The 23,782-nt window shown below is 44.6% G+C and overlaps 2 protein-coding genes across 2 annotated transcripts in view; both read right to left on the bottom strand.

Moving 5' to 3' along the window:
• Nucleotides 1-16,787, bottom strand: part of LOC119377393 (protein crumbs-like) — a 46,363-nt gene extending 29,576 nt beyond the window's left edge. The window contains 6 exon segments of the mRNA XM_049411585.1: nt 401-473; nt 3,252-3,372; nt 13,079-13,148; nt 13,535-13,701; nt 15,807-16,077; nt 16,698-16,787. Of these exon segments, the coding sequence (XP_049267542.1) occupies nt 401-473; nt 3,252-3,372; nt 13,079-13,148; nt 13,535-13,701; nt 15,807-16,077; nt 16,698-16,735 (740 nt within the window). The 5' untranslated portion in view covers nt 16,736-16,787.
• A 1-nt stretch (nt 16,788) lies between these two features.
• The window catches only part of LOC119377392 (protein crumbs-like), a gene marked incomplete at its 3' end in the record, with an annotated part of 119,367 nt that continues 112,373 nt past the window's right edge, over nt 16,789-23,782 (bottom strand). Inside the window, exon 14 of the mRNA XM_049411584.1 lies at nt 16,789-17,030. Within this exon, the coding sequence (XP_049267541.1) occupies nt 16,789-17,030 (242 nt within the window). The remainder of the gene's footprint in view (nt 17,031-23,782) is intronic.

Below are 23,782 nucleotides of genomic sequence, written 5' to 3'. Positions count from 1 at the left end.
GAGTTGGCCGATCAAAAAGTCACCGAGGTAAAAAAATAGCGCACCCTTTCCTGGCGGTCGCCTTACACTGGGTTCAATGATTCTCGAATGTCAAGTAAATGTTCTCCAAGTGGTGTCTACGCTCCAGCATGGCCTTTGATTGCTTCAGACTGCTCAGACAAAAGAAGCAACATCAGCTGTTCCTTCCACATGCGGCCGGTCTCGGCATCACGCGCGTCCCTGAACCAGGCTGCAGCATAGTCAAGTGACAGGCAAGCAGCAGATTCTTGCACCTCACGCGGTCGCCCATCCGCCCAGTTCGGCATGATGTGCTGCGTGCATGCACCTGTTCAATGCTGAGGAACGGTTACAGAAGGAACGCCGTTCCCTCTGCCGTTGCTACGTAAACGCAACGAGTTACCGTACAGTTCCACCACCGTCCTCATGGATCGGTGGGCGTTCCTCAAAACGGACTAGTTCCTGGTCATTCCTTCCTGGAACGCCGTTCCATGCAACACTGCTTTAGTGTTCTGAGTTGTCCAAGTACTTCTGGCGATGATCCTCGTGTTTCCGAAGCGGTTGGTTAGAATTTCGATGGCATCTGCATATATAAGCATCAGTCACTTGAGTTCCCTCGATCGCTTTGGCCGCTGGTAACAACCAGAAGGGATTTCAGGTAGTGGATCTGTCGACGCTTGTCAGACTGGTGTTTGTATGAACGGCATGCTTGAACACATCCCAGAACGGCTGCCACTGTAGCACTGCTCCTTGAATGAACTAAGTCAAGCTTCACTAGTCTTGAAGCACTGGCAACCGGCCTTGATGCATCACCGATGGAACGACCTCCCAAAGTCATACGTGGGGTTGCAACATCGTTGGGTATCGGCAGGCCTTGGTCGCCGTCGTTTCAGGCTGAAGTTGTTCGATGTGATAGGAGAGAAGGACAACATTGCTGCCGCGTTTGTCTTCATACTCCGGACCAACAGTATCCTCGGCTGCTTGCTTGTCCGTGAGGTGTCCCTCCAGTTGTTTGTTCACCCCATAGACCGTCGCTACAGTTCTTCGTCTCTCGTGTAGCACTCGAAGCACCGGGGCACTAAACTGACTCGATTCAATGAGTTGGCTTGCCTCGTTACAGAGACGCGTGTGCAAAGCTCGTTGGGTCCTTGTTCGCCCTTGATCCAATCCATCTTCGTTGCTGTGGAAGTCCTTCATAGTTGGGTCGCTTGGATCACAAAGTGCCTGGGTTATCAGCACCATAAAATGTAGAAAGAAAAAGAAGCTTCGTCGTAGAAAGTGGAAAAAGGGCAACTTGATTGCCCGGAGCACATTTGCACGCCTCCATTGCTGGCCGTTCCAATCAGTCTAAGCTCGAGACACGAGCCGCTCGCTCAAAAGGTGCTAGTTCCATCATCGTCACTTTCTTCTAACATATTTAAGACAACCCTTTGAGGGAGGCCTTGGCAATTAGAACAGTCTTTTCAGTTAAATCTTGCTTTTCCTTTTACATGATCCCCAGGTACCTTTCTATCACATGGGAAAGGAAACGTGGTGCAGAAGATCCCCCATAAAATCACAACTTTCAGTTAGAAAATTGGGCTTCGGAAGCTGCCATCGCACAATGGGTCATGATGTTTATCATTAACGCAATGCACCATCTATAGTGCCATTGTAAAAAGGAGAGGTCAAAGGTTCAAATAGCCACAGCCACATAATTTTCCGTCCTAAATTAAGAGCAACAGACACAAACAAAGCGTAAAATTGGCATCATGATCCACTGCTGGTCACATGTCTGCACAGGAATGCACTTATTGCCTGATGCAGATATGAAACACTGCTGCCGTCCCTATTCTGACAGCAGTACTTCTTTGTCCTGGCAACATTTGGTGTATAGTATACTGCATTTTTTTGCACTGATATTCAAAATTGAAAAAGTGCTATTCAGAATGCGGAATCTTTGAACAAATTAATTGCATGTGTAGACCCCTACATCAAGATGCCAAACCATAAAAAAAATTCTGGCGAGAGCCCTAGTCATAATCAACCTTACAGGTACTATGCTGCAAAACAGAAAAGACCATCGAAAGAAGCAAAAATCGCAGTCTACAGCAGTTCCTTCAGCTCCGAACTGATTTACCAAAGCAGCGTAACGCTCACATTACATAACACAGCCTTCTAAAGAACTCTTTATTTCGGCAGTGCACACAATGGTTCATATGCTACAATAGCACTTGCTATTACCCCTGAAATAGGTGCACCGATTCCATCACTCTCAAAGTCTAAGTTAAATGTAAAATGTGCACAACAGACGACTTCCTTAACCCATTCGCTGCCAAAGCCGGTGAATCTACGGGTGCACCAGCAGCGTCATCTTGCCAGAGCCGACGAATCGAGTGCTCCTGTATAGGTAATTTCTAAAGATATTAAGGGGTGCAGCACTTGTTGGCTTATCTCAAGATGCCTGGATACTTGCTGCTAGATGGCAGTAGTTTACTTGTGTGGGTTGAAGGCCTTGGCGATATTCTTTTATCATTTCTTTTTCGTTTTTGTGTTGTTTTTTTTTCAGCCAGTGTAGAAGAATGGCGCCAACCTAGCGCCTTGAAGCGACTGAATAGGCTCATTTCCTCGCGCCAATTCCTTCTAACCTCGTGAAAAAGAATTCCTGAAGCCGTGTTAAAGTCTGCGAGGCATAAGGAAAAATAAGTGAAGCCACTGGAGCGCAAAAGTAAGTGCCACCCTCCACATGCCAGCGCTTGAACTTTTTCACACTTTAAATGCCTGTGAACTGAAACAACTTGAGAGGTCAAGCGTGAATTTTTGTGAGATGTAATAAATCTATTCTGATGTGCTTTCCAGGAAATACTTGGCTCAGTCAGGGCCACACAAGTGTTCAGCATGAAGATGTTAATGACACTGCCACCACTGCTGCAAAAGGTCACCTAATAAAATGCTGAAAGCCAAATCTGGGGACCTGAGCAGCCCAACATGTGTTGTAATGTCGTCTTTGCAACAGGTACATGAGCATGTCTAGCTGGTATGTCGCACTAGGATCTACCTGAGAAAACAGTAGCACCCGTGAAAACTTTTAGTGATGTCATTGATAGGCAGCGCTGCTACCTGTCTGTGTTGCAACACAGTTTAACAGGTGAACAGCTATCAAGGCCAGAACGTAGAGCAATTTTTGGCTCCCCAGCCCATTGCTACCAGCCGGTTTTCCGCCCTTGCCATGGTTATTAAGGAATCGAAGTAGCATGTTGCCCAATCTTCCTCACCCATGACAAGATCCAGGCAACCTGCTCCGTTGAGGCATGGTCCCGATTGGCACTCGTCAATATCAATGTTCACAGCGGTACCCTCGTAGCCCGCAGGACAGTTGCAACGAAATCCATTGACCTGCATTCAGTCCAATGCATCAACATCGTTTACATTTGCAGACTAGGAGCCAAGTGAAATGATAACACTGATATGCGAAAAAAGTACCCCTTATGTCATAAAACTAAAGCGTAAGCGAAACAATTTAATCAGTTCAAAATTATGCACTTTTGCCATGAAACATTTGCCATGAAGAAGGTTAAAGACAAATATGGGAGACAACACAGGTGCTTGGTATTGGGTCTTTTAGCAAAGATTAGGTTTCAAGTCTTGAATGGAAAGAGGTCACAAGGTTTATTTTCTCAGCAACACATTACTGATTACACCAGAAACAGAAACTCTACAACATAATTATAATCTTTGTTAACAATACCACGTTTATCTTTAATTATTTGCGGTAGAGCACACATTGAAATGAAAAAGTTAAGACAGGCAGCATACCAAACATGCTGAATTGGCAAAATTTCTGAGACTGCCAAAAATTGTGTTGGCAGTCTCAAACACAAGACATTTACTAAAGGGAAGATATCCTATAAAATACAAAGAACACAGCCATGGTGTACAGAAAGCAATAAGAAAAAAAAAATGGAAAAAGCACAACACCACACTTTCATTAAAAAAAGTCACAGTTTCGCCGCAAGGGCGAAGCAATGAATGCGATAGCAGAAACTAATGCTATACGAAGTGAGGCTCGCCAATGGATACTCTCAGTTTGAACAGTGCTCCTGTTGCAAAGGCGGGCGAAGCAGCGAAGGAAACTAGCGTGCTCAAGTGTCGAGCTGTGACACTTGATAGTTCGCGCTCATCTTCCGTTCGTTTAGCGGCGTCTCTTGAGCTCGAGTGACTTTCGCACGCTTCGTAAAAAGAGCGCGGACATCACGGTGAAAGCTTGAAACATCCCTCTTCCCCTCACCACGAGAAAACCGCGCGAGCAGACAGCGGAAGGGCAAGGTTCTCTCTGCGCAAATATAAGAAGAAGCGAGCGAGCTCGCCGACGACATTTAAATGCGCCCGTCGCGCTCCTAGCGCCACCTCGCTGGTAATGAAAGAAACGCTTATAAGCGCCGGCCGTCTCTGAGTCCGTCCAGTGGTAAAGGGTGTGTATGTAACGCTCGCCGTTAGCTACGTAGAGGATCTGCGTTTTGTGGTGCAGTGGTTAGCGCCACTCGCTGCGGAGCAGAGGTCCCTGGTTCGATTCCGCGCTTCGGAAGCATTTTCCTGAATTATTTTTCTTTGGGGCTTTTATATATATACATACATATACGGTGCATGACGGCGACGGCGACGGCAAAATCCAGCCGAGACTGTCCTATAATTGCTATCGCAATAAAAGTACTCCAACGGGGATCATTACTTTGTGTCTGGCCTGAAGCCTTCAACATGATTTGGAAGCTAAGCTTGTTCCACTGTGAAATAATGCCCGGAAAGAAAAGCACTTTTGGAAATATCATTCTGCTGTGCTTTATCGCACAGATCGCAAGTACATAATCACGATGGCTGGATATCAAATGGGGTAACAAAACATGCAAGTCTCTGCTGCTGCAAGGATATTTTCATTTCCATGCAATGCAGTTTCTTGTTTCCTTTGAAAATTTTATGAGCATAACCTTTCATTTTATATTCGGGTACCCAAACTGTCATTCCAAGCACCTAGTCATGAGTAGAGTTTTGATGCACGGTGAAAAGCAGCATGCACCTATTGCAGCAGGTGCTCTAATGCAAGTGGAAAACTGAAACCACATAGTGTTGTGCCAAAATAGACTACATTTGCTGAGGGCTCCACAAACTGCTGCACATAGTTTAAGTCACCACGTTTATACCTTTCAACTATCGTCCCTTCTCCCGTTACATATCAGACAATGGCAGCACCAAGTAAGCAACAGGCACAGAAAAATTTGGTCGGCAAGACTATCGGCAGGGTCCTTTAATACTTTTCTTCTGGTCACGAAATTCCCGTGTAATGCTATGGGAGAGCTTATATAGCGGCTGCAGGTGCCGCCCCGCAGTGCTGGCGTAGCTAGAAGGGCAACCAATGAGGAGGTGACAACGGCTACCCGGAGAGGTGGTCGCCATTAGCAGTGTTGCGTGCTTGTTCCACGTGCTTGTTCCGCTTCACCTCAATGTGTGCTCCATGTCTAACACTTGCTGTGTGCCAGGCTGCCACTCCGGTTAAAAAACATCGATGAAAAGGTCTCCTTATGCTGCTTACCAGCCGATGTGAAAATCGCGACATGTAAAGCGATCCATCCTGCGACAACAGACTGCTGGATTCTTGTTTGAGGCAAAGTACATTCGCATGTGCAAAAGCATTTTGATGCCGGCGACATTATTCGTGCGGACCTGTGTATTGTGACTGGTAGTGTTGTGTCTCTGCCATGTGACTGACCCAAACTGTAGAAGGCGCCTTCCCAATATTTCTGAAGGCTTCCCTGTCTACTTGTCTAGTTTTTTATTGTTTATTTTTCCAGGACTTTTTTTACCAATCACTCAATTAGTCAACTTTTCTGTCACAATCCATCAAATGCAGTCTTAATTGTAACCCTTTGTGCAAGGGATTGAGACTGCACTGTGTCCTTGATATTTGCTAGCAATTACTGCTTAATAATATCCTACGCCATTCCATCCTTTCGTGAAGCAGATACAGTCCTCCAGGAGGCAGTGTAGCCCAATTCAAAATGTTATCCACTTTTAGTTGGAGCTCTACGAAAATGTTTTGATACGGCAGAAAATTGAAAAAATGTTACATTTAAAAGTGGGTTGTAGGTAGATCAAGCAAATGAATGTGAAAATGTAAAAAACACGCAATAAAAGTAATACTGTTAATCAGTATTCGCTGTATTGGCTACTGTTACAGTTACAGTTAATCATCAGCCGTGATAATCAGTATTGTAAGTAGTTAGGAATAACCTAGTGGTGATGGAAGTGCCGAGCAGGTTTCTATTTGGGCTGGTGTTCCAGTAAATGACTTGCGGTGGTGTTTCGAGTGACTCACTGGAACGTCAACCTTGAGCTGATTGTACATGCGACATTAGGGACTTTAAGCTTGTATGTATACTTTTTAGCGTTACCGTGTTACCGGAATACCAGACTGCATTTACCGCACTGTTACCGGAACACATCTTTTAGAAAAGTTTTAGCTCGCCATACGTAAACGATTACGTACGTACGTAAACGTATATCTTTACGTTTGTGCGAACCACTAAATGGTGATGATAACTGCACTTAAACTACATTTAATTTAGATAATACTGAATTACCGGTGCGGTCAAATCATAAGGGAGGTTTTTAGCGTGTGCAGTGTCCTGTATATGCAAAGGGGTGTAGGAATACGGAGTTACCGAATGATGGTGTTGACCTATTGTGATGCTTCGTGCAACCACAGTCATGGACACGTTTCTTTCGCCTAGTGTTTTTGAGGGGACAAATGATTAAAAAGGCAGCTCATTCGTAATTATGGTTCTGCAATAACAATTTTGCGCTTGCCTGGTTCGTTTTGACCCCCTAGATGGCGCCACCTATCCAGTCTGTCAGGAGCTTTAGGCCTCTCACGTTTACGGATTTGGTATTCTAGGTCGCTCTAGCTTCGGTCATACGTCTGAAACAAGGTGATCGCGAGTGGCGCTCGCACTTCAGATTATTTTGACACGGCGGCTGGAGTCTCCGCAAAGCGGATATTGCGAGTAGCCACGAACAAAGGTGGATTTGTGAGATAGGGTTATAAACATAAAGCCTATCTGGCAAGTAGTTTACGTTCCATAAAAGTCTCCATTTCGTAAAGGCCCACGCATGTGCAGATCCTTCCAGTATCCGGTAACATGGTAACGTAAAGAAGTATACGTACAAGCTAAAAGCCCCTATTAAATGTGAATGGATGAAAATAATAATAATAATAACATTTGGGGTTTAACGTCCCAAAACCACGATATGATTATGAGGGACACCGTAGTGGAGGGCCCCGGAAATTTCAACCGCCACCTCCGGCAATTTTTCGAGGTCAATGGATCTCAATGAAATTCGCTGGGTACGTTCCTTTCTACGTTTCCATTATTTGCTAAATTACAGGCTGGAGAGATACACAGATTCCTTACAAATGAATTTTAGAGATTTCCTGACTCTCCCAACTGGCTTCCCACAATTATCGGCAACATTGTGAGTGACGTCATTCACGGCAAAGTGACAGAAGTGACGGAACCGAGGTGCCACTACACGTCTGCTGTCACAAGGCAACGATCGCGTATGTTGTTTGGCCAACGGGCCAACGCTTCGTTGGTACAGCATGCGAATTTAGTTCGTTGTCGGCCTGCATGCGATGGGTGGCAAGTGGTGTCGCGTTGTGGTTGCACACGATTGCCCGTATAATTACTGGACAGTCACTAAACCCTCAGAGCTAACGATTACCCTTGTCTCGATGTAGAGTGTTTTAGCTAGCAGTGCCAGTTTACCGCACGGAAACTGCAGTAATACCATACCGGCTGAAGAGTGCACAAGTGTGAACATTACGGTAATGTGCTAAGCGTGCACATACTGTGAGGAAACACTTTCCATAACGTATACAGGTGCACCGTGACCGACCTAGCGCGTCGTGCGAAAGGTGGCTCGTACTTGGCTTATATTAAATTCCTTTGGCCCTGCCAACGCGATTTTAATACCGCTATTGTGAAACTTATGCATTCTTCCTATAGCAATATTAAGAAGCTTTAGTAGTCTGCGAACTTCTCAGCGATAGCATTTTACCGATCCGGCCCCACAAACTTGAGCTACTTGGAAGGTGGCGCCATCTGAGGTAGAATGCGCAACCAGGCAAGCAAATAACTACGCAGGGTGTCCTACTTCATCGAAAAGGAATGGCGATTTTAGTTGGCCTCCATGTGCGTCCGAATCGCAGCTGTCATTTTCCGACAACTCGCAGGAGCTTGTGCACGTAGCACGGTCAATCACAGACATGGTACGGCTGTCGCAACGGGGTCACCTCAGCGTCTGCTCATTGCTGCTTTTGCAGCTTTCACTCACGCTGGCGGGACGGCATGGCTTGCACGATTTCCGGTTTTTGCCAACTTCTACATCACGCGAAGACAGTACTGCTCGGTGAGGTTTTGGTTGGTGTTTCGCTTTTTGCTTATTATAATTACTGTAAAATTTGCCGAGTATTTCTGCTATCAGGCCCATGACAGGAGTGTCTCAGGAACATTAAAGCACCATTACTTTGACATGGTCAAAAAATCGCCGGAGTTGGCCTTTATAGTGCACCTAAATCTAAGTACAGGGCCTCAAACATTTTCGCCTCGATTGAAAATGCATCGCCACGGCCAGGATTCGATCCCGCGACCTTCAGGTCAGCAGTCGAATGCCATAACCCCTAGACCATCGTGGCGGGGCCTGAATGGATGAAAAAAGAAAGACAGTTGCGCGGGTATGAACTGATCAGTGTTATAAAATTTGTATGCGCAAATGCAAGAACTTTCACTCGCAAACTGTACATACCGCCTATATCTAGAATGTGCTGTTCATGGCTGCTGCTGCAATTGGTGCCGTGATGGCCTTATGTTCGGACTTGCTTACTCTTTACGCGAAATTCTCCTTGGCTGCTTCATGATGCTCCAAAAATAAACAGGCAATCAGTGGGAGTAAGAGTGCGGGCCGCGAGTGCGCGATAGGGCCCACCATAACTTCCTGCGCAAGAAATGTTAATCTGTGGGTGGGCTAGGCTTATTGAGGATGTGCTGCATAATTTAAGCATGTCTTAAAAATCTACGTGCATCCAGAAACATAGGTATGGGTATGAGCACAAGTGAAATTGCATCACTTGATGGGTAGCCTAGGTCCAACCACTGTTAACAATTAATGGCTTGAGCTGGTAAAGGACTCGTGTGCTGCAGAGTTTATTCAACACTCACCATGCAATGTTCAGTTAGCAAAACACAAAAAAAAATGGGGTGAACTGTTTTTCATGGCAAACACCCACAACGAACGTGCACTGCCCTCCAAGTGGGAAGATCAGTGCCCTTCTACGCACGGTGGCGCCTCGGACGGCAGCTTTTGTCCCTATACGAAACTTCGGCGGGACTTTCATCGCCAGAAGAAAAGTATTAAAGGACCCTACTGTCAGCAACAAGGGCTTAACACGACACCATTTGTTGGCTGTGTCACACCACTGTGGTTGAGAAACACATAATAATCATCCATGGAACATTATGGTAAGCATCCATGGACATAATGCATGTGGATAACTATTGTGTCAGCACCGCAATGTTCTTTATAACATCGTTTCATTCACATGTGGTTTATTCCATGCACGCGCACTAACTACGGTAAAGAAATGCTGCGCTTTCTCTTGCGTTTCACTTGAATGCCGTTTAATCTGCCATCTGACTGAAATTACACATACGTATTAATATTAGGTTTTTTTTTACTGCCTGACTATATTCAATGTGCTCTTACTTCGATTATAGTTGTAATTTGTTTACGAATTCTCTTTGTTCTCAAGCATTTTTTTCCTTTCACATTTGGCTGTAGTGTTTGGTTGCAAGTGCAGTAAGCGTATGGGCACATGCCCAATCTGACTTTGGTGCTAATCTTGTATTTCTTGCATTGTTACACACTCTCAATGATTTCGTATATGAGGATAATTAAGATCATTTGTTCTTTTTTTAAGTTTGATATTTTGACTATTATTTTCAATCTTTATGCTTATTAGACTTGTAAAACTGTCACTAAGATTGTTTGCTCAGTTTGTACATTTTATGTAAAACATGTTGCCTATGCCACCCATTGTAAGGGGGTCGTAGTCCCATCAAGCCCATTAGTGGCTTTTTGACCACGGCCCTCAGCGAAAAAAAAAAAAAATGGCCAGTGGCACAACATTTGGGTTCGCATATTTTTTGTTTTCAAATGGGGAGTGAGAATAGTAAATTTTACAGTTTAACTGACTTCAAATCAAATACTACTCAGATAGATTTTTAATAGTAAGACAACCATTTCACAACAGCCCTACAATTTGCAACTTATATTTCAAATAAAATAATATTCACAAACTTTAACAAAGCAATTTTATAGGGGTGGGCGAATAGCAAGTTTGAGGTTAGAGCGATAGTGATTTTGTCGAATAATTCCGAATCTAATAGTTTGAATAATAATATCACACATTAAGAAAAATTATTGTTTTTGTCATGACCCAACTAACTTGCACAATATTTTTAGAATTAGAACTAGGCATGTGTGAATGTCAATTTTTTGGATCGAAGTGAAGTAAGCAAATTTGATTATAGCAAGACTTGTATAGCAGTAGGGTGCAAAGATAACTAGTACAATACATTACGTTTTTAAAGATCACAATGCTTAGAGCATTAAGCCCGTATAACACGCTTTTAAACTTCAAAAGTAGTTAATTTATGGTGAAGGTATACAGTAAAGCTCGTTAATCGCTCTCATTAATTCGGAAAATCGGTTAATTCGGACACGTCATCTGGTCCCTGTAATATATGCCATCACTCTGAGACTGGGAGCTCGTTATTTCGGACAGATTTGACCGCAAATCGGATAATTCGGCGACTTTCGGGCCGCTGGCGAGGCTCGAAAACGAAAAAAGAACCATTCGGAACAAAGTGAAGCTCAAATGCAGCATCGCCATGGACATCATATCGGCTTGGCTTGACTTGAGACTGATTGAACGCCTTCTTCGCGCGTGATAGCGTGTGGGTTGGCGCGGTGTTGATTTTTGTTGCTTTGCCGGCTTTGCTCCCGTTGGTGTGCTGCATCGTGAACGCCGTTTTATCGAGGAACAATTCAGTACGGCTCCTTTAGCTTGATCGTTGCTGGTGCTTTTGTGCTGACTTCTCGTGTGAACACACTCTCCGCCGATGGCAACGCCGGCGAAGCGGCCCAAGTACGAGGCCAAGGACTTCACCAGCAAAGTAGAAATTTTGCGTGCCCTAAAAAATGGGCTCTCCCGGCAAGAAGAGCTCCTGTGCCATGACGTCGGCAAACAATACTGAGTCTCCTGAGCGCCGTTAGCATTCTTCGCGTATGTGTGGCAGAGCACGCCTGCGCACGCCATTGCCAACTGTTTCAGGAACAGTGGCTTTGTTGTACCCGACTCCAGCGATGCCGCAGTGGCCGAAGTGTCGCCGAACGACGGTGCCGATGACTGGCAGGATTTCGGAAGTGTTATGCCTGATGCAGTGACACTCGACTGATTTATCGGCATTGATCGCGTTGCCACTGCCGGCTCTCTGACTGATGACAAATCGTCAAGGAAGTGATGCATGGCAACGAATCCGAGAACGAAGAGCCTAGAAGCAGCCACACTATGAGCCACACAGGCCCCCTCGTACTGTGAAGGAGCCGCGGAGGCCCTCGTCGTCCTTAAGATTTTGTTTTGGCACTGCAGACAGCATGCTAGCTGCTGAGCCACCTTGAAGGGCTCAGAAAATTGTGTCCGCTGCGAATTTCTGCTCGAAACAGAGGCGCCTCCGCGATTACCTTGTAAAGTAAGGTATGTTGAAAAAACTCTTGCATTTTTGTGTTTATTTCGACCTTCGATAATTCGGACATTCGGTTAATTCGGACATTTTTCCACCCTAGAAATCCGAATTAACAAGCTTTACTGTATGTACATTAACCTTGAATGTGGCTTTTTGTGGCAGTGCAGATTTCCCCTGGATAGGTGGTTTCACGGCATAGCACCCCATTGCAGTGAAACCGTCTTTACAAGGGGGTTTACAGCGCCTGAGCTGACAGAAGCAACTGTACTCGCAAGATTAAAAGATGGAGCGAGAGATCGAAGAGGTGTTTTTTATCAGCAATTTGGTGAAGCGTGTGTCACAAGGCCGTCAGTACTGTTGCATTATATCGTGTTAGATTTCCTCATTGCCAATCACTGAATCTCCTCTTTTCTTTATGTTTGGGATCACATGTTTGTTTTCATGGGTATACATGTGTGTGTTTCTTCAATATATCTGAGTTGATTGTTAGCACTGTGCAGTGTGCTCCTGTTCTGTGTCCGTGTTTCTTGCGCTGCGTTACAGGGGGGGGGGGGTCATATGAGCTCAAATACATATATTTGAGCGCAACGTTCATTTCGCAATGTTCAATTCGAATACTTCGATATTTTCAATAATCTAATTTCGTGTCAAAACAAATTCAAAGCACCCGAATTTTGCCCATCTTTAGAGTTTTGATTGCTTTTAACCGGCAAAAATGCCATAGTTACGTAAACTGTGGTAAGCTCGTATACAGCAGCAACTAAAGCGAGATCTTTTGTAAGTGCGACTGTAGCGACTACAGATTCAAGTGGTACTTTGTCACCACCTTTTAAATAATAGTGAGGCATAAACATTGAACACATCCAACCGAGCACCGCACACACAGATAATATGAACTGAAACAGATAAACCAGTTATCCCAGCATGGACCTTAGCACCAAAAGCAGGAAAGCATGACTGTTGAATACTGTATCTGCAAGAACAATTTACAGAAACACAACACTTGTGTCTGTTACTGATGTAAACATGTACAAAATCCACTTCCGAAGCTGATGTAGCCGTATTCCCCATCTTCAGTTAATACAAAATGAGACAAGAACTGACTGATGAAATGCAGCTGCATAGTAAGAATTTTATATATGAAGTTTACACAGTAGCATAAACACATAAAAAAAATGACAGGATACAGCATGCAAGTGCCCATTTAACTTAAATATACTACCTACCTACATACAGCAATGTATTACCGAGAGCCAGGCAAACCCCATCAGCTCACGACAGTGATAATAGATGGATGACACATTCGCTTCAGCAACACTGGAGTTTTAAGCAAAAGGTGCCTTCATTCAGTGGTCAGTATAGATTCGATAGGCCATGTAAGAGCTTGGGCTGCATTTATCTGGCAATTAATGATCAAAACAACCAAAATTACCCCTCGCTAAACCAACATTGTGTCCCTTTGGGTATTCTAGTTGGTGCTGATTATTAAACAAATACTCGAAAAATATTCGGTATATTTCAAATATGCTCTATTCGATTTGAGTACGAAATCAAATACAATGCATTCGATTCGAGTACCGAATCAATAGATGTTATTCGATTCGAGTACCGAATCAAATGGAACGCTACGAGACTCGTTATTCGATATTGTTGAATATTCGCATACCCCTAGTTTTTATAGCACAGAGTTATACAAAACTCACCTGGTCCAGGCAGGTACCCCGTGCATGCAGGGACTGGAGGCACACTCGTTAAAGTCTATCTCGCAGTGGTCACCCAGATAGCCACCAGGGCAGATGCACTTGTACTCGTTCACCCCGTCCACACAGGTCGCTCCATTGAGGCAGGGCTGTGAGAGGCACTCATTCACCTGCAGCACACAAGAAGCCGTGTTAGGAAACTGAAGACCAAGCTGCAACAGTTACCCGCTTATCTCTCACAGAGGTTCACTTCCAAAACCATCACTTTCTCTCTAGCGGGCACATGCTGGCTGTAAAGTACACTCTACTTGCATGTGCACACTACTGAAAATTGTTCCTTCATGTCACAAGAAATAACAGCAAATGAGATGTACAGTCCAGTCCACTTATAACAATGCCGTTTATATAATATTTTCACGAGGTCGTGAGGTCGACGAAGGCGGCAGTCGGCGTGTCCAAGATGAAACTTTATTTGGCCGAACTTGTGGCCAGGCAACAGAAACGCAAACTACAGCAACACACACTGCACACGGATAGCGGCGAACAGGGCGTCGGTCGTCGATAATCTGCCCTGCGGTAAGGTGCGTCGGCATTTATACATGCAGCATCGAACATTCGAGCCTTATCGCTGGTGGCCACGTTAGTTCCAGAATGAACTCAACTGTTCGCGTTTGCGCGCTCAAGCCTATAAGAAGATTCTGAAATAATCTGGAAGGTCCCCAGCAATTCGGGTGCGGCTTGCACAAGGTGGCGGCTATGCGTGCAACGGACTATACATAAAAATGACAAAAAGAAGCGCGTGTGGCAATATATAGGATATAGAATGAACAACGATGGCACCGTCCACTTTTGTATGCTTTCCATGGTAAAGTAAACCGCTTATTACAATGCTCCAGTGCTGCGATATCGGATACAGCAATTGAATCCGGCTATAGCGCGCGCTTAGACTGGCTCTCCTAGCGCGCGCTTAGATGCTCCTCGCACCCCGTCCACCACCTCAGAAAACGAGTCGACTGCGCTGCTTACGAGGAAGCGAGAGGAGGAGGCTTTCCTTCTGAACTCCCCTCCCGGAGCCACTGCTTTGGCCTCGTCCGCGCCCGGTCGCACCAACGTTGGCTCGCACCGCTCGCTCATCTGTTGTGCACACCGTGCTTTGACTACTGTACTGTCTTTCTCCACAACTGCCTCCGTTTTGTTTCGCCGTGGATGGGGCGTCATTGCCGACATCCCAGCGTCCCGTCAAGAGGTGCCGGAGTTGTGGTCAGCGCATAACGAAGATGCGTTGGGTCTGGACGACTTTCTTCATGCACACGATGCTGTGGAAACGCCCGAGTGCCTCAGTGATGAGGGGATCGTTGCACGTATACGTGCGCGGACAGCGGTGAGAGCAATGACTCCGACAATACGGTTGAGCAGCCCACCCAGGTCTTTTTTTCTCAACCCACTTATAACAATTATCGGTTTAATGACAGGATTTCCTTGGCACTTGGATATCGATATAAGTGGACTGCACTGTATACTAGGAAGTAGCTCAGCCCAACTGAAGCTGCAAGTCATCAAGTACAAGGCAACTCAGTACACATAGTTAACTGACCATTCTTTGCGGAATTCTACACAGAGTACATTTATTGAGGACTTCATAATTGAAAAGCAGCACTGATAAGTAAGTAACAGAAGAGTAAGGGATGTAGGAATATGATGACTGCACACTGACAACATGCAGTGAAGCTTGGCACAGCATAATGCATTTAACACTAACGCCCAGGCCTAGGAAGAGAGTGGAAAAAAAAAAAAAGAAACTATCCCTGTAAACATGAAAAGGGACACTGCACTTCACAGATCCTCAAGGTGCAAGAAAAGAAAGTCTAAATGACATGCTCAGAATGGCAATGTTGAGATGTGAGCATGTGGAGGAGCATAGAGAGACTGCCGGTGAGTGCGAGCCACAACTAGACAACTAGCTTTCTTTTTTCCCTTTCCCTTCAAGGCCCCTAGCTGTTCTTCCTCACTCTCCGCAAAAACTGCAAGTAGAAACCAGTTCCAGGCAATGCTAGTGACACACTCCCCCAAGTCACTTTCATCCACGCAGTGTGGACAGATCATGGATGGCCACTACAGGATCAAAAGACCAACAATGCATCGAGATCTGCAAATCTCATACGAGCTTCTGTTTATCTTGGCTTAAGCCCCTTAATGAGTGGAATCAATGATACTTGATTGGCTATCACAAAAGAAGAACACGTGAACACAACCCTCGTAAAGAAAGGATGTGCACCTCAATGTGGCAGCGTGTTCCTGTGTATCCGGGTCGACAGTAGCACTCAAACTTTCCCGGCTTGTTGCGACAGAGGCCGTCATGTTCGCAGATGTGAGCTGCACACTCGTCCACGTCTTCTGCGCATCGCGAGCCCTGGTAGCCACGGGGGCACTCACAGTGGAAGCTGCCCAATTCATCCGTTTCTTGGCACACAGAGTCAGCAGACACGCATGGATTTGGATGACAGCCTCGAGCGAAGCTTCCGCATGTGCCTTGAGGGTCGGAACATCTGCACATATTAACAGGACATGTATACAGTCACATCCAACATGAGCTGCAAGCTCGACCAGAACAGCTCTGCGGTAAGATCTTTATTTGAAATTTCTTAAAATGAGGGAAATGTGACAAAGCAAGCATGTTTTTTTGTTAGTTTTACCTCAGTGGAATGCTTACATTTTTATACAACTTTCTTATACAACTTTTTTATACAAGTTTCAAGCAAACAAGTATAAACTAAGAATTAGATTATTTTGTAAGACTTGGACAATTGAACCTAATGCAAGACCTCATCGTCCATGGTATTCAGAACTGTTTTACAATACTGCTCATTTGTGCAGCATAATGAATGCTTACCCCACAAGAACACTGAACTGCTGGAGCAGACAACTATGAGCGATATATTTTTATGGCTGTTTACCCCCCACGTGAGCAAGAAGAGAGCAAGCTTATCCAGTTGGAGTCTGACATGGTTCATGCCCACCCAATTTTGATGTGCTCCACTAGAGACAAAGCCCTGCACGACAACGCTCAAAAGTGTCATGTCACACATGGGCTACGAAACATTCTTTTTGACTCGTGACTGTAGTAGTGGTCACCATTACGCTACTTCACTCATCACACTGCACTCACCTGCACTCATATCCACGCAGCTTGTCTAAGCACTGCATTCCATTGGGACACTTATGACCCGCACATTCGTCCACATCGTGTTCGCAGCGATTGCCCCCAGCCCCAGAGGGCAGGCACACACAAAGCCCAGGGGCTCCAGTTCACTGAGGCGGCAGGTGGCATTGTTTGCACATGGCCGTGAACTGCAGGGACCGGGAGCAGCCGACACGACTGCATCCCTTCCACATGTCTCTCCATCGTATTGGCAGTCGCACTGCCAACCCTGTTCATGGCACAGCGAGGTTCCATTGATACAGTCAGCCGTACAAACGTTCCTCCTCTCGCACAGCTCACCTGGACGCAGAGAGAGAAGAGCGATTACAGAAGGATAAGAAAGCAAGTTTAATACGACGGTCTACCCCTCGGAGTACTTTCAAGCTACAGCAAATCTTTTTGCTGTACATGTCAGCTGGTGAACATTGTGCGCAATGGCATCGATTTAACTTCTACCACATACACCGCACACCGCAAGTAAACACAGACATTAAAAATATGATCAAATACAGTACACTCCCGATGACTCAAACTCGTGGAGACCGCAGGAGCTTTTTTTTAAGTTATTAGAAGTTCTCATAAATATGACTCAGGGCAATGTACCAACTAGCATTGTTATGTTTGTTTCTCAGTGCCGCAGCAATATCATAGACAGCTCTGCATGACTGCCAGTAAGGTCTTCAGATGTCAGCAGTCATACTGGTGCACATTGTTATACAACACGTGCATGCGTGTCTAATTAAGGGACTAAACGCGCTGCATCTCGTGACAGTTGGTAGCCCTTTTCAATTCTTAGGACGCTTTGCCGCACGACACCAGTGTATGGCAATGAAAGTGAAGAAATGAAAACACCAGCTTACGGATGCGTACACAAGAAGAGAAGACGACAGACACTCGCTGGAACTATCAACAGCTTTAATGAAACCATCCCACATAACGTTCCCAGGAAAGCCAAGCGTGCATGCGTCGTACATAAAACACGTTCAATTCACAAAAAGAGAGAATGACATCAGTAACCACATTTTTCTAAATAATCAATCTCTTTCTTTGATAGTGATAGCCAGTGCTGGGCAGTATCGAACATGTATCTTCGATACTATCTTAGATACTCTTTAGGTATCTTGTATCTGTATCGCGATACGTCTTGCAAAACGAGTATCTGTATCTGTATTTCCGATACATTCAGCAATGTATCGTGTATCTTAAGATACAAGATACTGCTATAGAAACAGCACCGTGCGAAACAATAAACGTTGGCTGAACTCCGCTTCTTAAGCTGATACTACTGCCCTTAAGGCCACCAGAAGAAAACAAAACAATTGCGACATTCTTTTATCTTTCCGCCAGAGTGCTCCAGCGAGGGCAGGTGATTAGGTATACGCGTCCCCATTGGTGGAGCAGAGTGACGTGATGGCTCTCGAGCCATTTGGACAAAACCAAGCGCGCGAACGTCTACGCACTGTCGACCTTTTGTTTTCTCGATGCTTTCTTTATTTTTAGTTGTGTTGATGTGATGACACTTGTTCATAGACCCTGCACTCTGCTACGTACTCCCAACGTGTGTGGCGTCTTTTGCGCAAATTCTGATGCCGCTATACTGTCACTATCGAAGTTTTCTTGCGTGATCCTTCGTTGCAATGTCTCAAGAATGCAAAAATGGAGCTGCTTTGCGTCTCGCGCCTTTCACACATCAGCGATTTGAAAGGTCTTGTGGATGCAAACTTGACTTGCATAGTACGACGAGATTGACTTGCATACAAAGGCCCCGCCACGGTGGTCTAGCGGTTATGGCGCTCGACTGCTGACCCGCAGGTCGCGGGATCGAATCCCGGCCGCGGCGGCTGCATTTTCGATGGAGGCCAAGATGTTTGAGGCCCGTGTACTTAGATTTAGGTGCACGTTAAAGAACCCCAGGTGGTCGAATTTCCGGAGCCCTCCACTACGGCGTCTCTCATAATGATATCGTGGTTTTGGGACGTTAAACACCAGATATTATTATTACTTGCATGCAAAGGAGATTCTAACAACCGTCCTACTAACGGTGCTGACGTTAGATGTAATAGAACCAGCATTTACGTAACAGAAAATATTCTGAAGTACTGTGTTTTTGTTCTTCCTGCTAAATTATTCGAGAAGTTCTTTAATGATAATTTGATTGTTAGCACAAGTGCTTTCTTTGCTGTCTTCCGTTTGCACCCCATACATTACCTTGTCCTCTGCATAATTTTTCGCCCGTCTGTTTATGTAATACGTCTTTTGTAACCTGCTGCTAAAATACGTTCTCTGCTTTATTCTTATTTTTTAACTGTCTGCGAACGTGGCTTTATTTCATATTTTCGCGGGCTTTCTCTAAAAGCCCGTAAATATTCATCACGCAGTATGTACGCCGCCAAAAAAAATTGGGTTGGTCGTTTTTAAATTCGCTCTACGATGGGTCGAAGCGCAGTTGGCCCTAAAGTGAATATTAAAAATGTCGCAATGTCGCATAATTGACCTTATTTAATTAACCAGTTAAGGAAGGAAGAAGAAACAAGCGGAAAGACAAGGAGGTTAGCCAGTTCTTAGACCGGCTAGCTACCCTGTGCTGGGGATGGGGTAAGGGAGATAAAGATGATAGAAGAGAGATGTTACAAAAAAAAGAGAGCAGAAAAGGAACAAAAAGAGAGGGGCAAAAAAAAGGAAACGAGAATATGACACTGCTCAGAGTCTGTCTCTGACGATGGCCGAGTCCGTCGTCAGCACAGAAGGCTTTAAAAGCATTATCGCGCTTCTATTAACCTGTTAAGCTTAGTAAAAACATACCATAACGAGTGCCACATGACGGCTAACCAAATACCTTTGATTTCATTCAGCGGTGGTTATAATACCACTTGTTTTTTTTAAATATTGGGTTCTACTTACGTGAAACACCCTGTATACTTATTCGCTTTGATTGTTTAATACGGAACCACCTTGCTATTTGACTTAAATATATGCGTTTTCCTTGTTTAGGTCAACTTAAAGTATTCTTATTGTTACAAATACGCAGGTAAGCAGAGCTAGAAGTGGCAATAGTGTGAATAGCAGTGATAACCTTCGCCGTTTAGTGCCGCTAGAATACGTCCGAGACGTTTCCTGGCGGCTCAGGTTCTCTCGGAGAACAATGGTAAAAGATGGCACGTTAGTGAATATGTTGCTAACGAACGCTTTACGCCAGCAGATAAGTAAAATATGAAAAATCACTGCAGTTTTGTGTCCTCAATTAATTGTGAGCGCCGACTATGTAGTTCATCGTCTTTACACGATGCGTCACAAACAATATCGCTACCAATGTTGTTGCTACTGTACACCTCTGGGTGGATGCGGTATTACGAAAATAATACGCTTGCAGACACGTTAGGACTGCACAGAGGTATTTGCGCCATCGTGCGGAGGCACTTGCAAGTAGATGATAACCAGCCAGCTGGTCACCAAGTAGAGCAGCGACACCACTAAACTACAGAATTGTCAAGCAAAAACAACTAACAGCGCAGCAGTTTAAGAGCTGTCATGTTAAGCATCCAAACAAATCCCAATAAGTCGTTTAGAAATGAAACTAATACGCCTTGAGCAAGAAAGTTTGTATCTTGTGATAAACAGGTATTTTGTTAAAATTAAACAAAGCTGGTCGCAGTTAAGAAATTTGCAAGCACATTTCTACGTAGGTCTTTGCTGCTTCATCATATAGATCTATAACAGCAAATTTGCAAATGTATCGAAGTATCTTAAGATACAATTGGGAAGTATCGTATCGGATACAATTATTCCGCGAGTATCTTGTATCTGTATCTCAAATACTTCTTGCCCGAGTATCTTGTATCGTATCGCGATACAATTTCAAAGTATCTTTGCCGAGCCCTGGTGATAGCGAAGGTACACTAATGCATTTTTTCTAGGCTTGTGCGAATATTCGAGCACTTCGAATATTCGAACGAATATTACAGTATTCGAATTCGCTTCCAAACGAATTTAAATTCTAGGAAATTTCGAAGTATTCGAAATGAACCTCCCCGAATAAACATATATAATATAAACCACATGTAACCCCCTGTAAAGGTGGTTTCACTGCAGTGGAGATGTGTTATACCGTGAATACACCTTTCCAGGAGAAATCCGCATTGCCGCGATGCCCCACTTCAAGGTTAAATGAACATACAGTAAATGCTCGTTAATTCAAAGTCACTGGGACTGTGAAAAGTCTGATTAAGCGGGGGTTTTCGAATTAACCAAACATACAAAAAGGGGGATGCAAGGAACTTTGAATTACTGGAAGTAATCAGAGGTGGTCGTTTGCTGTGCCTGCTAGCTTGCGGCTACAAGGGTTATGTCTTCCAGCAATACCTGGCCCCAGTTTTGCCGCTAAACCGGGAAAAAGGTGGGCCTCGCTGCTGCCAGCGCAAGAAAAAAAAGAAAGATGAAAAAAAAAACGGTCTCGTGGTCAACTGAAATGCGCGCCTGCGGAAAAGACGTGCTTCGCTGCAACACAGTGGTGACACGCGGGCAGCACGTCACCTGCTCCTCGCACCGTCAGCGCGTCATGATGCGACCATTCGCCCATTCTTTCTGGTAAAATAAAGAATTTAATGTGGCCAGTGTGACGGAATTCGCGATGTGTTCTGGGTGGAAAAGATGATCATTGAAGTTTTCGAACTGAGTTTTCGAAGTAGGCGTTGCAGGCAAGTACTCCGCCAGCAGTGCAAGTGCGTAAATTGCCGGAACCGCCATTTGGTGGTTCGCATACATCGCGAATTCCGTCAGACCGCCTTTTATTAATTTCTCCATTTTCCCAGAAAGAATGGGTAAATCAGGTCGCGTTGACGTTGAGAGAAACATGCGTCATGCTGCCCGCGTGTCACCGCGTACTGCAGTGAAGCACGCCTTTCCGCAGGCGCACATTTCAGCTGACCACGAAACCGCCTTTTGTGTTTTTTTTGTTTTTTTTTTTTTGCGCTGGCAGCAGCGAGGCTGGGATGCTTCACTTGTCACTCATTAATATCGCTACACTGCATTGCCTTGTGGCTCCTAAGGGCCATAGTTTCTGCAGATTTGCGGCTAAATCGGGATCGGAGAATTGGCACATGGCACCCTAAGTTTTCGAATGAACCGGGCTGGTACTGACCGGCGCTTCAAATTATCCACTCAAAATTACATTGCAAAATACGGGGCCAAAGAAATCCTTCTAATTATGCGGAATTTCGAAATAACCGAGTTAGAATTAATGAGGTTTTACTGCATAACCCTCACATCGATTCATCACTTTTTTAAGTTTAAAAGCTTGTTATACCGACAAGTATAGTAATTTTAAAACGTAACATATTTTACAGGTTATCACTTGCATTCTACCGAAAGTCAAATCCTGCTATTACTCAAAGTTGCTTCCACTTCCCTTTGAAGAATGACAAAAAAATGAATGACCAAAAACAATGACATATGCATATGCCTTGTTTCAACTTTAAAAATATTGCGCTGGTTAGTTGGGTCATGACAAATACGCTCATTTTCTTTATAATATGTGATATAAACTATTCGAATTCACTTCGAAATTCGCTTCGACCAAATCACTATTCGCTTCGAATTCGCTTCGGACCTAAAATTTACTATTCGCACAAGCCTAATTTTTTTGAACCATGTTTCCAGATTTGATATGCTTCAATCACTTCACGTTCGTATTGCGTGGTTCCCTTACCAATGATTGACATGCCTTTCAGATCAGGAGAACAGCTGCATACCCGGCAATGAGCAGGCAGATTTGCTCCTCCTCCTGACCTGATTGACGCTTCATGTTCTTTTAAGTGGACAATAATGCATCGTCCCGTTTGTTCAATATACACACAACCACACGACAGTGGTATACGATAAATAACATTTGCGATGCACGAAGTAAACAAGATTTATGACTGGTACGGATAGCACTCCTGGGTTTCTGCCCATCAATCCTGCCACAGAGACTTGATAGCTTACACAGTGCCAAAACACAACACGAACACCATGCCGTGTGGCAACCTTTTTGACGTTATGTGAGACCTTGTGAATATATGGCATGACTTCTACTCTCTTGCGGTCGTCACGAGCAGTTTTGGTTCAGTAAAGCTTGCTGCTGGGCGAGTTGGTTCACACTTACAAGGAAAAAATGGATGCGCGCAAACTATAGACAAGGACGCAGAAGACATGGACGAGCGCAAACTTTCAACTAACTTTATTTTTCATCGTCGCAGTCAATATATGCTCATTCAATCATGTGGTAAACACTGTCACACGCAGTTTTGTTAGCACTGCTAACTCGTTCTGTTTTAGTTGCCTGTTTCAGCTTTTTTAGTTTTGTCTCAGGTACTGCCCCGAGAACAGTTTTAGGGAAGCCAGCCACCTTCAGACGTTTTATCTGTTCTTGATAGCTTTGTTCCATCCAGTGATGGCAGCTTCTGGTCAGGGCGCACTTCACGGTTTTAGAGCGTGATGAGTCAATTGGTAGAAGCTTTCTTTGGGTACGAGGCGTGTACATCAAACACACGTGACCATTATTAGAAAAGGTTAAGTCTTAAATCTAAAAACCTTATCACATTGTCTGAAGCTAGTTCCTTAGTAAATGTAAGAGCCTTGCTGCACGCTTTGAACTTGCTAAAAATATCACCTGACACCGATTCTAGGTCCAAAGGGTGCTTCAGGTTTAACAATAACAAAAAATCATCAACATACCTGGAGATTTTTACTACCCTATCGTCATTTAAAGAGCTGCTCACAGCACTGTCAAATTTAGAAAGGTAAATGTGGCATAAAACAGGCGCTACGCTGTATCCTATGCAAATACCATTTTTTTGCACAAACAGCTCATCCTCAAACACAACCACCGCCTACGATAAGTAAATGGTGAGCAGTTCCAGAAACGAATCTGCAGGAACACCACAGGCATTCTGAAAAGAGACTGTCTCGTTTTCGTCAATAAGCTCCCGTACGGTGACAAACAGTTCAGCCTGTGGCACAGTATAAAACAGTTCCCCTATGTCAGAGAATGCCGATTTGCAATGGGCTGTTTATCG

Source organism: Rhipicephalus sanguineus, unplaced genomic scaffold, assembly GCF_013339695.2.
Source record: "Rhipicephalus sanguineus isolate Rsan-2018 unplaced genomic scaffold, BIME_Rsan_1.4 Seq453, whole genome shotgun sequence".
Classification (NCBI taxonomy): domain Eukaryota; kingdom Metazoa; phylum Arthropoda; class Arachnida; order Ixodida; family Ixodidae; genus Rhipicephalus; species Rhipicephalus sanguineus.
This window is presented reverse-complemented; position numbering and strand designations above follow the sequence as displayed.